The 12,968-nt window shown below is 53.7% G+C and overlaps 1 protein-coding gene across 4 annotated transcripts in view; it reads right to left on the bottom strand.

Annotated features, from left to right (window-relative positions):
• The window catches only part of PTPN23 (protein tyrosine phosphatase non-receptor type 23), a 38,811-nt gene extending 27,256 nt beyond the window's left edge, over positions 1-11,555 (bottom strand). For 3 of the 4 annotated variants that reach the window (XM_050942409.1, XM_050942407.1, XM_050942411.1), the window contains exons 1-2: positions 11,406-11,555; positions 131-205 (exon numbers count right to left, since the gene is read on the bottom strand). In XM_050942409.1, coding sequence (XP_050798366.1) covers positions 131-205; positions 11,406-11,489 — 159 coding nt within the window. In that variant the 5' untranslated portion in view covers positions 11,490-11,555. Of the gene's footprint in view, positions 1-130; positions 206-10,060; positions 10,256-11,405 lie in introns of all 4 variants that reach the window. The other variant, XM_050942410.1, reaches the window with a different exon arrangement.
• Between the last annotated feature and the right edge of the window lie 1,413 nt (positions 11,556-12,968).

Consider the following 12,968-nt stretch of genomic DNA (forward strand, 5'->3'; position numbering starts at 1 on the left):
CGAGTCGCTTTCCCTGCTGCCTTTGCCAGCCCCAGCTAGACTGTGCACTCTGGAGCAGGGACTGTCTCTCCGTGGGACTGCCCCGCCTCGTAGCACTGTTACACACAGCACAGCGCCAGTGCACACTTACCTGCCGGAGCACTTCAAGTTTCTTCAGTTCTTCATTGTAGTTCTCGGGATTCTCGCCATAGTTCTTCAGAACAAACTGGAGGGAGAAAAAACAAATCAGAGCTCGTGTCTGGGACTGGTGCGCAGAGGAGAAATTGAGCACCACTTCCCGGAGCAGAGCCGCCCTGGCATTGCCGGCGCCCCAGCTGGAGCCAGACAGCAAGAGGGGCAGCGGAAACCCCTATAAGGGGCGGTGCACGAAGGGTAGCAGAGACACTCAGGGTTGGGCTTTCGGGGTGTTGCACAGGCCAGGCTGTTTCTGTCTTCACTGAGGAAGAGGCACTCAGGGCAGGATACTGAAAGCCCCCCTGCAAGGCCAGGAACATGCCACCAGTTCCCTGCATTGCCCCCACACAGCCCGTTAGCTGACAGCACATGGAAGACACCTCCAATTTGAAGGAGCCCCTGTATTTCTTCAGACAGCGGGTGCCCCTATTTCCCTGCAGCCTTCAAGTGAGAGCCAGGCCTTTTGCAGAAGGAGCTCCGCAGCCTGAGCTCAGCTGGCCACCCTCAGCCCTGGTCAGACGCCCCTCAGCCCACAGAGGCAATGGCGTTCCAGACCCAGCCTGCAGACCAGTTCCCTCCTGTGGCCATGGCTTAGCAGGGACCGCGGCTGATCTTTGACTTGAGCAGCCATATTCAGCGTGAGTGGCCCAGGAGAGCGCCCTGCCAAACGTGAATCTGCAACAATCGGCCACCACTGACCAGGTGACAGGTCTGCTCAAGAAGCAACACATGCTGCATCTTCCCTAGTCCAGCCAGGGGCTGAACAGGGGAAAGGTTTCATCACAGCTTCTTGTCCAATGGAGCCACGCAGGCCCAGGCTGCCAACCTTTCATCTCCAGGTCTGCCATGGCTACTGGAAACTGCACACTTGTTAAGGTTCAAAGTGCCAAGTCAGGCTCCCAGATACCTACAGGACACTTAATAGGGTAAGACAGACCCACGTGTAACTATCAACCTATGCACCCTCCTCCAGCAACCTGCTACCACTCAGCTTTCCCGTCACATTCCCCTTCTCCCCTCCCCACCATGGCAGAGTCTCCGGAGGCATCGGTCTAGGTCAGATGACAAGATCCTCAGGGCAGGGACCATGCACTGTGCAAATCAAAACAGATCCTGGCTCTCTTCTCCACTGGGCCCAGTAGAGCACCCGACCCCCATGTCCGATGGTGCTCACTCTCTCATTTCCCCCCAGCAGCCAGGCCTGCATTGTTCCTTCCTGTGCAGCCTCCAGTGCTTTACCCAGCCCAAGCATAAATAATGACTGCCTTTCCTCAGAGTTCAGCCCCAAGGCTGCTCAGCTCTGAAACGCGGCCACCTCTGGGGTGAAACACAGCAGCTGTTTACCAGCGCACAGCAACGTGAGACTACGGATTCAAAGAGAATCTGTAGGGAAGAGTCGGGAGACAAAGGTAGTTCTCAGAACTGAAATCCATCCAAGACACGGGAGGTAACAGCCCCTGGGATCTTGAGGGAACTCACATGAACAGCACGGCGGTTCTGGGTCTGACGGGAAAGATGGTGCCCCCAGCAACACCACGCCAAGGTGCGGAAGTGGTCCTGGCTTGAGAGCTAGGGGAGCCAGGGAGCCATCGCCCGTAAAATCTTGGGGATTCCCCCATCCCAGCCAACCTCACGTAGCTTGGATGAGCCAATGGGGTCACAGGACAAGGAGCCACGGCTGCTGGCTACATGCCCTGGCACTGTCTGTGCACAGCCGCAGCACCACATGGGTCCTGAGCACTGCAGGGCACCTCGCCACGAGAGACGCCTGCTGCAGGGTACTGATCTGCTGCTCACTGTGCAGAGCACCAGAGGGACCGTCTATTTCTTGGGTGCCCGCAGGCACCAGACGCGGCGTGCTCCATTAGGGGCGTGCATTGCACTCTGGCAGCTGGAGCAGCTGGTTAAGGAGCAGCACTGCTCACACACAGGACAGGGCTTGCTTTCTGGGCCCCACAGAACGTAGCAGTGTCACGGGGGGCAGGGAGCATTCAGCAGACATGACACTGACTATAGCAGTGAGCGAGAGCCTTCGGAGCTACACACACAGCTGCATCTGGCAGCCCCTGGCCTTGGCAGGGCGAGGCCAGCATAGGAGACTAGGAACCAGGGCACAGGGAGTCTATTTGTGGCTCTGGCACTGCCTTGCCGTGGGGCTTTGGGCAAGTCCCTTCCTGTTACATGGGGAGGTCCAGCACGCAGAGGAGGGTAGTAAGGTTGTGGGGCTTAACGAAGGCTCTGAGCTCTCCGAGATCCCCAGCCAGTGCTACAGGATTGTGAGAGCAATGCTCAAGGGAAGAGGGCCCAGCCATGCCCAGTTGGCTGCAAACCAGCTGCAGAGAGACTCCTGAAGAACAATGTCCTTGTCCCTTGTTAGAGAGACTGAGGCTGGTGATTGTAGACACGTACTGCCCTTGACTGAAGGAATATAGCTCCACACTGGCTAGAAACCAAGCTGCCTGCTGTGGTTTGGGAGAAGGGGCCGACCCCAGCTACAGATCTGTGGGGAGCCATCTTTTGGCAAACGTAGGGTCCGGGTGAATAACAGGCTGGGGAGATTCAGCAGCCGCATGGCTGGCAGACAGCACTTTGCACAGGGATAGCCAGGGGAACGTGCTGCAGAATCATCATGCCAGGTGGAGGGCCAGGATCCCTGATGTCCCACACAGGGGCACTAAGTGGGAGAGGTCAATGGCTCTCTGAAGGGGAGCTCAAGATTCGGCAGCCTTCCCAGACTCTGGGGAGGGAAAAAAAGGATTCCTAAGACAGAGGGAACAGCCTGAAAAATCAGAACTGAACACAATGTACCTGGCAATACCCCACACACTTACCCAGTCCCAGTTCCTGGGATCCCAGAGGGCTTCCACAAACACCCTCCCAGAGTGGGCAAGTCAATCGCATTGTACAGACCCAGAGGTTGAGCAGCTTCCCCCAAAGCCACACAACAAAGGCAGAACTAGACAGCAGGAGTCCAACGCCCAGTGGCCCCGCTGTAACCATTGCATTGCACTGCCTCCTGTGACATCTGGTGAGATGAGTCACATCCAAGGCTCCTATGTATGTGTCACAAGGTCCGTAGGATGAAGAGAAAAGCAACTAGCTGCAGGCCGTCCCCACCCACGGGCAGAGCACAGTTTATGAGGAGATTGCCCCTCACCGACGCTCGCAGCCTGCACTGGAGAGGATCCAGAGCATTCAGACTCCCAGCACTGCTCATCTGCCACTCCAGTTCCAAAGAACATTAGGAAAGTTCACATTTCATCAGCCACCAAGCACTCCAAGGAATGATACGGGGCAAAGAGGCTGATGGCCCCGCAGTACTAGCAAGAGCCAGAAGAGGGGGGATGTACCATCCAGAGGAAAATGCTTTTCATGACAGGAGAAGACACCTGAACGCACAGCCATCCTACGAAATCCATAAGGATCTCAAGATGCAGCTCAGCCATTAGGGAGGTAAAGGAAGCCGTACCCCGTTTCTCTTGTGTCAGTGGGGCGGAAGAGGCTGGGCAGGAGGGTCACACACACACACACACACACACACACACAAAATGGGAATGCACTGGGAAGAACTCAGCAATCTAGTCAGAGTGAGAGAAACCTCTGTCCTCTAGGTCACCGGGTTCAAATCCAGCCCAGCCCAGCCGTGACTCACAACTGTTACCACCCCCAACTGCTCGCTGACCCGGATGCCCTGAGTTGGTGCTTCAGTTCTTTTCTTAAGGGTGGATAAAAACAAAATGATTTGTTTGAAAACAAAACAATTTTTAAATAGGGGATTTTGATTTAAATTGGATATTTTGATGTTGCTATTTAAATTATCATTTGTTTTTTCTTTTTAAAAATAAGCCTGTTTAAAGTGAAATCTGAATCTAATACAAAATATGTGAAGGCCTAAAATGATAATCTCAGCACATTTAAGTAAATAATTACACTGAATCCATGAGCCTGTCAAAAACTTTGAGTCAAAGGCTGCTTTTCTAGATGAAGAAGAATCAGGGGGAAAACGTAGGAGGTCAAACTTTATAAATATGGCACAACAGGGCAAACTAAGTAACGTAGGAGACCGTCGCGTTTTCAAGAGACTTAGGCAAGTAGGAACTTAAACTCCACTCACTTTCATTCAGGCATGTTTGAAAATGTTCCCAGGTTGACCTGAAACAATTAACTTAATCCACCACCTACAGTTAGGCCCCCCATTTAATAAATCATTTAGCTGGAAATGTGAAATAATGCGTTGATAAGTGTAGGTATCCAAAACTTTTAATATAAATGTTATATTCTGTTGTATGTTTAGTTAAACTCCAGTTTCCATCCTAATGAAGCTTGACATCATGAGCAAAGTTACCTAGGAAATAAGCAATACCTCATTTATCTTTTCTAACATACTAAAAACCTACAATTAATAAGAATCTGAAAACATTGATCTATATAATTGCTTAAATAAGTGTATATATAGTTACACTGTATCCTCCTATGTAGCAAAAATAGGTACCAAATCCAGCGTAAAGGCTCTGTTTCATTGCAAATCAACATGTTTTAATGGTTAGATCAACCTAAGACAATGCGCCTTTCTTTAGAACTGTGCAGCTGGGGCCTGGGCCAACGCCCACGGGAGACAGCCCCACGCTTCCAGCCCCACTCCACCCCCAGACCAGCTCCATCCTCAAGCCGTGCTTCTCCTCCAGCACCCAGTCCTGCTCTGCCCTCAGGTCCAGCTCTGCCCTCATACCCTTTCCACCTCCAGAGCAGCTCTACCTCTACCCCAGCTCCTCCTCCATTCCTGCCTCTAGCCCCAGCTCTGCCAACGGGGAAGCCTTGGCTGTGCAGTAATGGAGGGGGTGTGGGGATGGATTCCCTTAACGGTAAGGGCGGGCGTGACTGGAAACATCTGCGCACCGTGTTAGAATAACAGAGGCACACATGGAAAAGCTGATTAAAAAGATGCTTTCAATCCAGGCTTTCCACTTGGTGATTTAAATCATTACTTTGATATAAACCAACCCATCTTGAGAGCTGTCCCCACCAAAGCAGCCCCCTCATAACAGGTGCAGCAGAAGGCCATGGAGACTAACCGTTCTACTAGTGTGGGGGTGGCCAGGCACAGGGCCAGGCAGAGCTGGAGGCCAGCAGAGCAGCCACACAGCAATACAACACTCAGATCACCATGCACACGGGGGCTGTGCTCACTTGGTGTGGCGCTAAGGCAGGAGTCGGCAACCTTTCAGCAGTGGTGTGCCAAGTCTTCATGTATACACTCTAATTTAAGGCTTCGCGTGCCGGTCATACATTTTAACGTTTTTTAGGTCTCTCTATAAATCTATACTATGTAACAAAACTACTGTTACATGTAAAGTAAACAAGGTTTTCAAAATGTTTCAGAAGCTTTATTTAAAATTAAATTAAAATGCAGATCTTAATAGTTTAGTGTGCTCCTTGCCCTTGCTGAGTTTTCCAATGTCTGGCATGTATTTAGATACTTTCAGCTGCACACGGGCTTCTGAGTTATAAGTTGATAACCGGCTGGCAGGAGGTCAGCGGCTGGAACCCCAGATCGGCGGCCGAGGTGAGTGGAACTGGCGGCTGGTAGGGCTGAGCAGGGCCGGAAGCCTGGACCCTGTCTGGCAGGGGGCCTGCCCTGGAAGCAAGGTGAGTGGGGCTGCGGTGGGACCCCAGATGGTAAGGGGTCAGCAGCCGGAACCCCAGAGTGGCAGCAGGCTGAGCGGGTCAGCCCACCCAGCTCTAGGGTTTCAAGTGTGGGCTGAGCATCTCATCTGGGGTTTCCACCACTGGCTCCTGCCAGCTGGGGTCTCAGCCCACTGCCAGCCTGGGGGAAGGAACCCCAGGCCAGCAGCGGGCGCTGAGTGGGACCGGTGGTGGGAGCCCGGCTGGCAGGAGCAGGCGGGGGAAACCCCAGAGCGATGGCGCGCTGAGCGGCTCAGCCCGCCACTGCTCTGGGGTTTCGCCTGCCGGCTCCTGTCAGCTGAGCTCACAGCCCGCTGCCAGCCTGGGGTTCCTTCCCCCAGGCCAGCAGCGGGTGCTGAGTGGGACCCCAGCTGGCAAGGGGCCAGCAGCAGGAACCCCAGAGCGGCGGTGGGCTGAGCAGCTCGGCCCACCACCGCTCTAGAGTTTCCACCATCGGTTCCTGCCAGCTGGGCTCCCAGGCCAGCAGCGGGCGCTGAGCAGGACCCACGGTGGGAGTCCGACTGGCAGGAGCCGGCAGCGGAAACCTCAGCCCACCCTGCGTGCCATCAAAAAATCGGCTGACATGCCACCTTTGGCACACATGCCATAGGTTGCCGACCCCTGCGCTAAGGCTTCTGGGAGCATATCCCAGCATTCTTAGCACTGCAGCAAGCCAAGCCTCGCTATGCATTTTCCCAGTGACCCGTGGGAGAATTTGTCTGTCCTTTCTGTGCACGAGGGGTGGAATTGTGGGAAGGCACCAGCGGACAAATGGCACTCTAGTGTGGATGCAGGTGTAGCCCCACTTGAGCAGTCACGTTAGCAGTGCCGAGTTGTGCTCACTCACATTTTAGCGTACATCCCCCTGAGGCCACCCAACTGGAGTTAAAAGCATTGCCACACCTAAGGCCAGGATTCCTGTGTGGGGATGGGATTGGAATTAGGGGCAACGCTTTCGTCAGAAGTTGAGTTAACGCTTCAGTGAGGACCAGCCCTATGATCGTCCCATAAAGCCGTGATAAGAACACCCACAGCAGCCAGAGCACCCAGCCGCCCTAGCCCGGAGAACCACCAGAACTCAGACCTGACGGGTTACTAGCTAATGTGGTAGAGCTGGTTTGAGCACAAGCCAAAAAAGGTCACTCTCTGGACTGATGGCTTCCGCCAATGAGTCTATCAGGCTTGTCCTTAATCCAAACAAACTGATGACTGAACATGAAGCTGCACCCAACCACAGGAGGTTTATAATCCCAGGGCCTAATATAAAAGGAAAATTAAATAGGATCTCCCCCGTTAACTGCACAAGCCCAACTCCTCCAGCCTACTCAGGGCTCTAAGTAGTGGCAAGCCAGTGTAGAAAAGAACTGGAACCAAGGGTGGAAAGCAGATACTCAGTGATTAATCAACTTCCCCAGCATTTCCCATTTGAGGCTGTAGCACGTCACAATACTAGGCTAAGCCTCTCAGCCCCACGCGAGGTGGGTATTATCCCCATTTCCCAGGTGCAGGAGGAAAGAAAGAATTCCCCAAGGTCATGCAGCAATTCGGCAGCAGAGCTCGGATTAGAACCCGAGAGTCCTGACCCTGCCACTCAGCCACAGGGGGGCCCTCAGCAAGCCACTGAGCCTCTCCATTACCTCACAGGGTGCATGTACATCTGTAGAGCGGACAGGACTAAGTCAACACATCTTCACCAAGGGCTTGGAGACCGTTGGATTTTTAAAAGTGCTTTTGCCAAGCTTAGAACTTACTGATGTCGGACAGATGCTACCACCGTGCTCACCAGCAGCGCCTCCTCAAACTCTAGGAGTTTAAACCAAGACCTGTTATCCAACCTCCCTACCACAACCAGAAAAGGGGGAGGACTCTGAGATCCCAGATGATACGCTGCAAATCCCATCTGCTTCACCACTCAAGGTAAAACACGTGGAAGAGGAGAAATGCAGACGGTAAACACCCTGACATTTGTCAGGTTAAAAAAATATCAGATTTTTTTAAAAAATAATATGCTGTACCTCGCTATTGCCTGGATTATTAAAACTAAAGGTACTTAAATTTACTTTTCACCATTTCTGCATTTCTCCACCCAGTACTGAAATTGGAGGAGTCAGTTTGTCTGCTTTCTAGTTGGTTTCACTTCCCGTTTCCCATACTAACCAGCAAATGCAGAGAAATCTTTATACCTAAAGAGAAGAGTTGCACAAAAGTATTTCTATTAATTTCTGATCTCTCAGGATTTGCTTTTTTAAAAACAAAAAATAAACCCGAGGTTTAAACATGCTTGAAGAGACAGCACTTGCTCTGACCAAGTGGTAAGAGCATCCCTCATATGCAGCCACGCCTGCCACACAGCCATGTGATTTTAAAATGACTGCCTTGTTTTGGAGGCCACCCTCCTCTAGGTAGGCACCTATCACTCCACCCACTGCAGCAGAAGTTCTACTGATGGCGAGTCTCCTTTCCAGCACCAGCAGACAAACCGGAATGGCAAGGACTGCTTCTAACTTACTATCATCACCATGTCAGCAACCTGCAAAGCATGACTCAGCTCTCTGGCCTGTATTAGAAAAAGCTGAGGAAGGTCCAACTACTTGTGGTCATCCAAGATCCCATGACACTTTTCCCAGAGATCAGGGAGACGTCCTTGACCAGTCATATTCTGCTAAGCTAAATTCCCCTGGAGTTTCAAATGAATACCAGACATTTCACTCCCTGTCTTCCAAACTGTGCTGTGAAGTGTCAGACCAAGACATCTCTTAAATGCAGAGTAGTCATTTGGTTTGTAAAATGTTTTGAGATTTTTGTGGACAGAAAGCCCTACAGAAACGCCAATCCCTAGGTGGAATTTTCCATTTGTACCCTTGTATAGTCTCCCTTTAAAAACAAAAAATGCATTAACCAAAACCTGAGTGTCGCTGTATAGAACAGGTGCCCTTCCACCCCAAAAAGCAACAAGAATTTTGCCCATCATACAAAAATAATATGAATTAGTACTAACGGAACATTTCGCAAACAAAGCTCAAAGATGGCAAGTATTTTCTTTTACCAAAGTTAATACAAAATGGTCACATATCATACTCATTGACACAGATGGAAAAACAGAGGGGTCCAAGGGACACAGCCCACTTGAAATCTAGCTAGTTTTAGAATAAACAAGTTAAGACAGTTTCAGACACAACCCCTTACCCCGACTGCCCAGGGCCAATTTTTGTTTTACAACCACCTTTACACCCACCCACCCCCCCACCCCGCCCCGCCCTTTTTGCTGTGTGAAAGGCCAACAGACAGAGAAACTGACCCGCACTATCAGGGAAACAATGAAACTGACCCTGAACAAACTGCTGTCAAAGTCAGAGACCAACCTTTCAGTTCTAGACTCTTAGCCATTGTTGGTAACAATGGTAGTGACACATCCCCAGACCAAAGAGCGATATTTTAGCTGGTCTCTTTCTCTGGGACTTAACACAGAGGAACTCAGTGACCAAGTCTATCAGCCAGTCCCTGCTTTATAACACTGCCTCTCCTTTGCCATAGCACAGGATTTTACAGCAGCAGAGTTCTCAGGTAGCCTCTAGTTTCCAAAGATATGAGACCGAGGGGTACAGCTGCCCCTTTGCTCTTTTCTCTACTTTCTTAGGACTTAATTCAAACTCCCTTAAAGCCAATGGAAAACCTCCCGCTGGTTTCATCATTGGCTTTGACAGACACTGTATTGCATCCTTATTAAATAAACATTATTCAGACCATCTCAAAATGCATAGATTAAATAATTTATTGATTACAGTGAGATGGGGCAGGATGGCTCACACTTGTCTACACTTCAAAATTAGGTTGTCATAGCTATGTCCCTCAGGGATGTGAACACACCGCCAACAAAACCTGCAGCGTGGATGCAGCTATGCCGACAGACGAGGGCTTTGTCGAGGTAGTGAATGTTATTTGGAGTGGTGATGTTCCTATGCTGGTAGAAAAACTCCTGCTGGTTTAGGCTGTCTACACCCTAAGGGGCTATGTAGTGTAGACATACCCTCAGTTTGGACCAACTGGGCATCAAACTCTAGCAAGTCAGGGTCCATGTTATGGAAATCTCCCACAGGAGGTCTGCTCAAGCCCCTTGAGGGAACGCAGCAGGAGTGACCCTGCTTTGACTGCCTTTCCCATAATCATTTGAGGCTCCCTCCTGGGGGATTTCTGCCTCTCCTACCTCCTTTAGAATCATCTCTTTGCATGACTTGGGACTTCATTGCATTTGCTGGCAGGACAGTTCCTCTTGAAGGTCATTACATCACCCATTTGTCCCTCTCTGACAGTACATTTGATCTGGTTGGGTCTCTTGACCATTGACATCTGGTACTTTGGCTTTATTGAACAGGGCTGAGCGATCCCAATGAAAAGCAACCTACAAATGGATTAAATGAATACTGCACTCTCAGAAAGTCACTGGGTCCAGACACATGGGAACAATGTAAACTCTCATCCTCATTTTAAAACCCATGGGAAGCAAACACCCAAGTAAGTCTCTCAATCTAGCGGAGGTACCAAACCGGGCTTTAGATCCAGATTTACCAGCATCCCAACAGGCCCTGGGGCCATCTCACTGCCAGTGAGAATTACTCCCACCAGAAATAAACCATAGAACAGAACCCACTCCAAGCTGGACTCAGCACCTTCCCGGGCCTCCTCTCACCACTGCTCTCTCCCAGCATGTGCAGCAATGGGGTACGCTGTGTCACAGGACGGATCCTGAGCTGCAGAGGCCAGAGGAGGGGAGAGAGAAGGGGAAGGATGTGGCGATGGGATGAGAGGGGCCCGAGGAAAGCCACCTGCGGTGGGGACACTATTTGCCCTCGCCAAGCCTCACTCTGAACGAGACAAGCTCTCAAGGCAGGTTTTTAAATCTCTCCTTCTCATGACAAAGAGTGGTTCAGTGAGACACTTCACTCCTTTCAAACTCTCCCAGCTCTCAGACTTGGGGCAGGGAGGGGTGGGGGTACCAGCCAATGCAGCCCCACTCTCCACCTCCTCAGAAGCATTTTCACTGAACCAGGACTCGCAATGGGGTGCAGCTTCCAGGGGCGCGGGGCCGGGGGGGTAACGAGCGTCAGTGGGCCCAGAGCACTGGCTAACACGGCCAGGCCAGCTGCCCTGGGCATGGGGGGGCACCTCCAGGCTGGGGGGGGCATGGACTGATGTGTCACTGTGGGGATGGCAGGGACAGACTCGGGCCTCAGGCCCAGCCCCACCACTTACCCCACAGTTACCAGTAACCACCCCCGGGGTGATCTGCCAGAGCAAGGCCCCCCCGAGCTACTCCCCCTCCCCCCACTCAGATACCAATCCCCCGCCCTCCCCATCAACAAGTCTCCCCTCTTCCCCCCCCACCCAACGGCCCACACCCCCTCCCCCAACGGGCCCCACACACACACCTGCCCCTCCCCCCCCAACGGCCCACACCCCCTCCCCCAACGGCCCCCACACACACACCTGCCCCTCCCCCCACGGCCCCTCCCCCTCGCCCAGCGGCCCCTGGGGGCTCCCTCCCCCCTCACCTTCTTCACGGCCTGGTTGAAGCCGAACTCCCCGGCCTCCTTCAGGTCCAGCCAGATCATGGGCATGCGGGGCACGGCCTCCATCCCGGCCGCTCCGCCGGCGCCGCTCCGCGCCCGGAACGCAGCAGGCCCGCAGCCTCCCTAGTCCCCGCCGCGGAGCCTCACCGGAAACCGCTCTCCGGAAGTCGCCGCGGCGCCTGATGGGAAATTGAGTCCTGACGCTGACTCCCCTCCTGCTGGGGGCGGGGCACAGGCTCCTCCCCTAGCACCCCTCCCTCCTGCTGGGGGCGGGGCACAGGCTCCTCCCCTAGGACCCCTCCCTCCTGCTGGGGGCGGGGCACAGGCTCCTCCCCTAGGGCCCCTCCTTCACTGCTGGGGGGCGGGGCACAGGCTCCTCCCCTGGGCCCCCTCCCTTCCCGCTGGGGGGCAGGGCACAGGCTCCTCCCCTGGGGCCCCTCCCTCACTGCTGAGGGGCGGGGCACAGGCTCGTCCCCTAGGGCCCCTCCCTCGCTGCTGGGGGGGCAGGGCACAGGCTCCTCCCCTGGGGCCCCTCCCTCGCTGCTGGGGGGGCAGGGCACAGGCTCCTCCCCTGGGGCCCCTCCCTCGCTGCTGGGGGGGCAAGGCACAGGCTCGTCCCCTAGGGCCCCTCCCTCGCTGCTGGGGGGCAGGGCACAGGCTTCTCCCCTGGGGCCCCTCCCTCGCTGCTGGGGGGGGCAGGGCACAGGCTCCTCCTCTAGGGCCCCTCCCTTCCTGCTGGGGTTCAGGGCACAGGCTCCTCCCCTGCTCCTGGGGGGCTGGAGGTACACAAGTGGATGCCTTCTATCCTTAAGGGTGTCACTAAAGAACACACACCCCCCATTCTCCGCCCCTTGCTCCCCGCCTTGCACCGCTGTATTCCTGGGTGCTGGGGCCAAGAGCTGCCTGCCCTGCAGTGTGTCCAGCTGTGGGGCTCTGGGGCCTGGTCTGCCAGTGCCATTCCCCTGTTAAACTGTAGCACGTCACAGCAGCGCATGGGCTAGAGCCCGTCTCAGCACCAAGGTCTGAAATGATCCGGGATCGGAAACGACCCCCACAGCCTCCCATCCTGGGCTTAGACCCAGCCAAGATCAGCAGTGAGCGGAAGCTCTGCCATCGGACACGTTATGTGTCCCATGTGGCACAAGGGCAGTGGGTCTTGCACCCAATCCCAGCGGGCAGGTCTCCATGTAATAAACCCCCCTGCAACTGGGAGGCCCCGGACTGAATGGATCTGGAGACGGGGGACTCTGTCACCCATGCAGGCAAGTGCTACAGGGCCCAGCTGAGACACACTGGCAGGGCACAGGGTGTGGGAAAATCGCCCGACTACTGCCCGTGCTTGTGGATAACGGTGGATGTCAGACTCCAGAACTGTTCAGCTGTCACTTTTAACCAGCGTCAAAATTCACGTGACAAGAATCACCTTTATGATAAATTCACAGATACATTTTGCATTGGAAACCAGGCCCCCATTAATCCTCCAGTAAAAAGCAATAGACAAAGAGAGACAGAGTGGGGGGAAAAAAACATAACATTGCTGCTCAA

The sequence above is a fragment of the Gopherus flavomarginatus genome, chromosome 2, assembly GCF_025201925.1.
Source record: "Gopherus flavomarginatus isolate rGopFla2 chromosome 2, rGopFla2.mat.asm, whole genome shotgun sequence".
Taxonomy (NCBI): domain Eukaryota; kingdom Metazoa; phylum Chordata; order Testudines; family Testudinidae; genus Gopherus; species Gopherus flavomarginatus.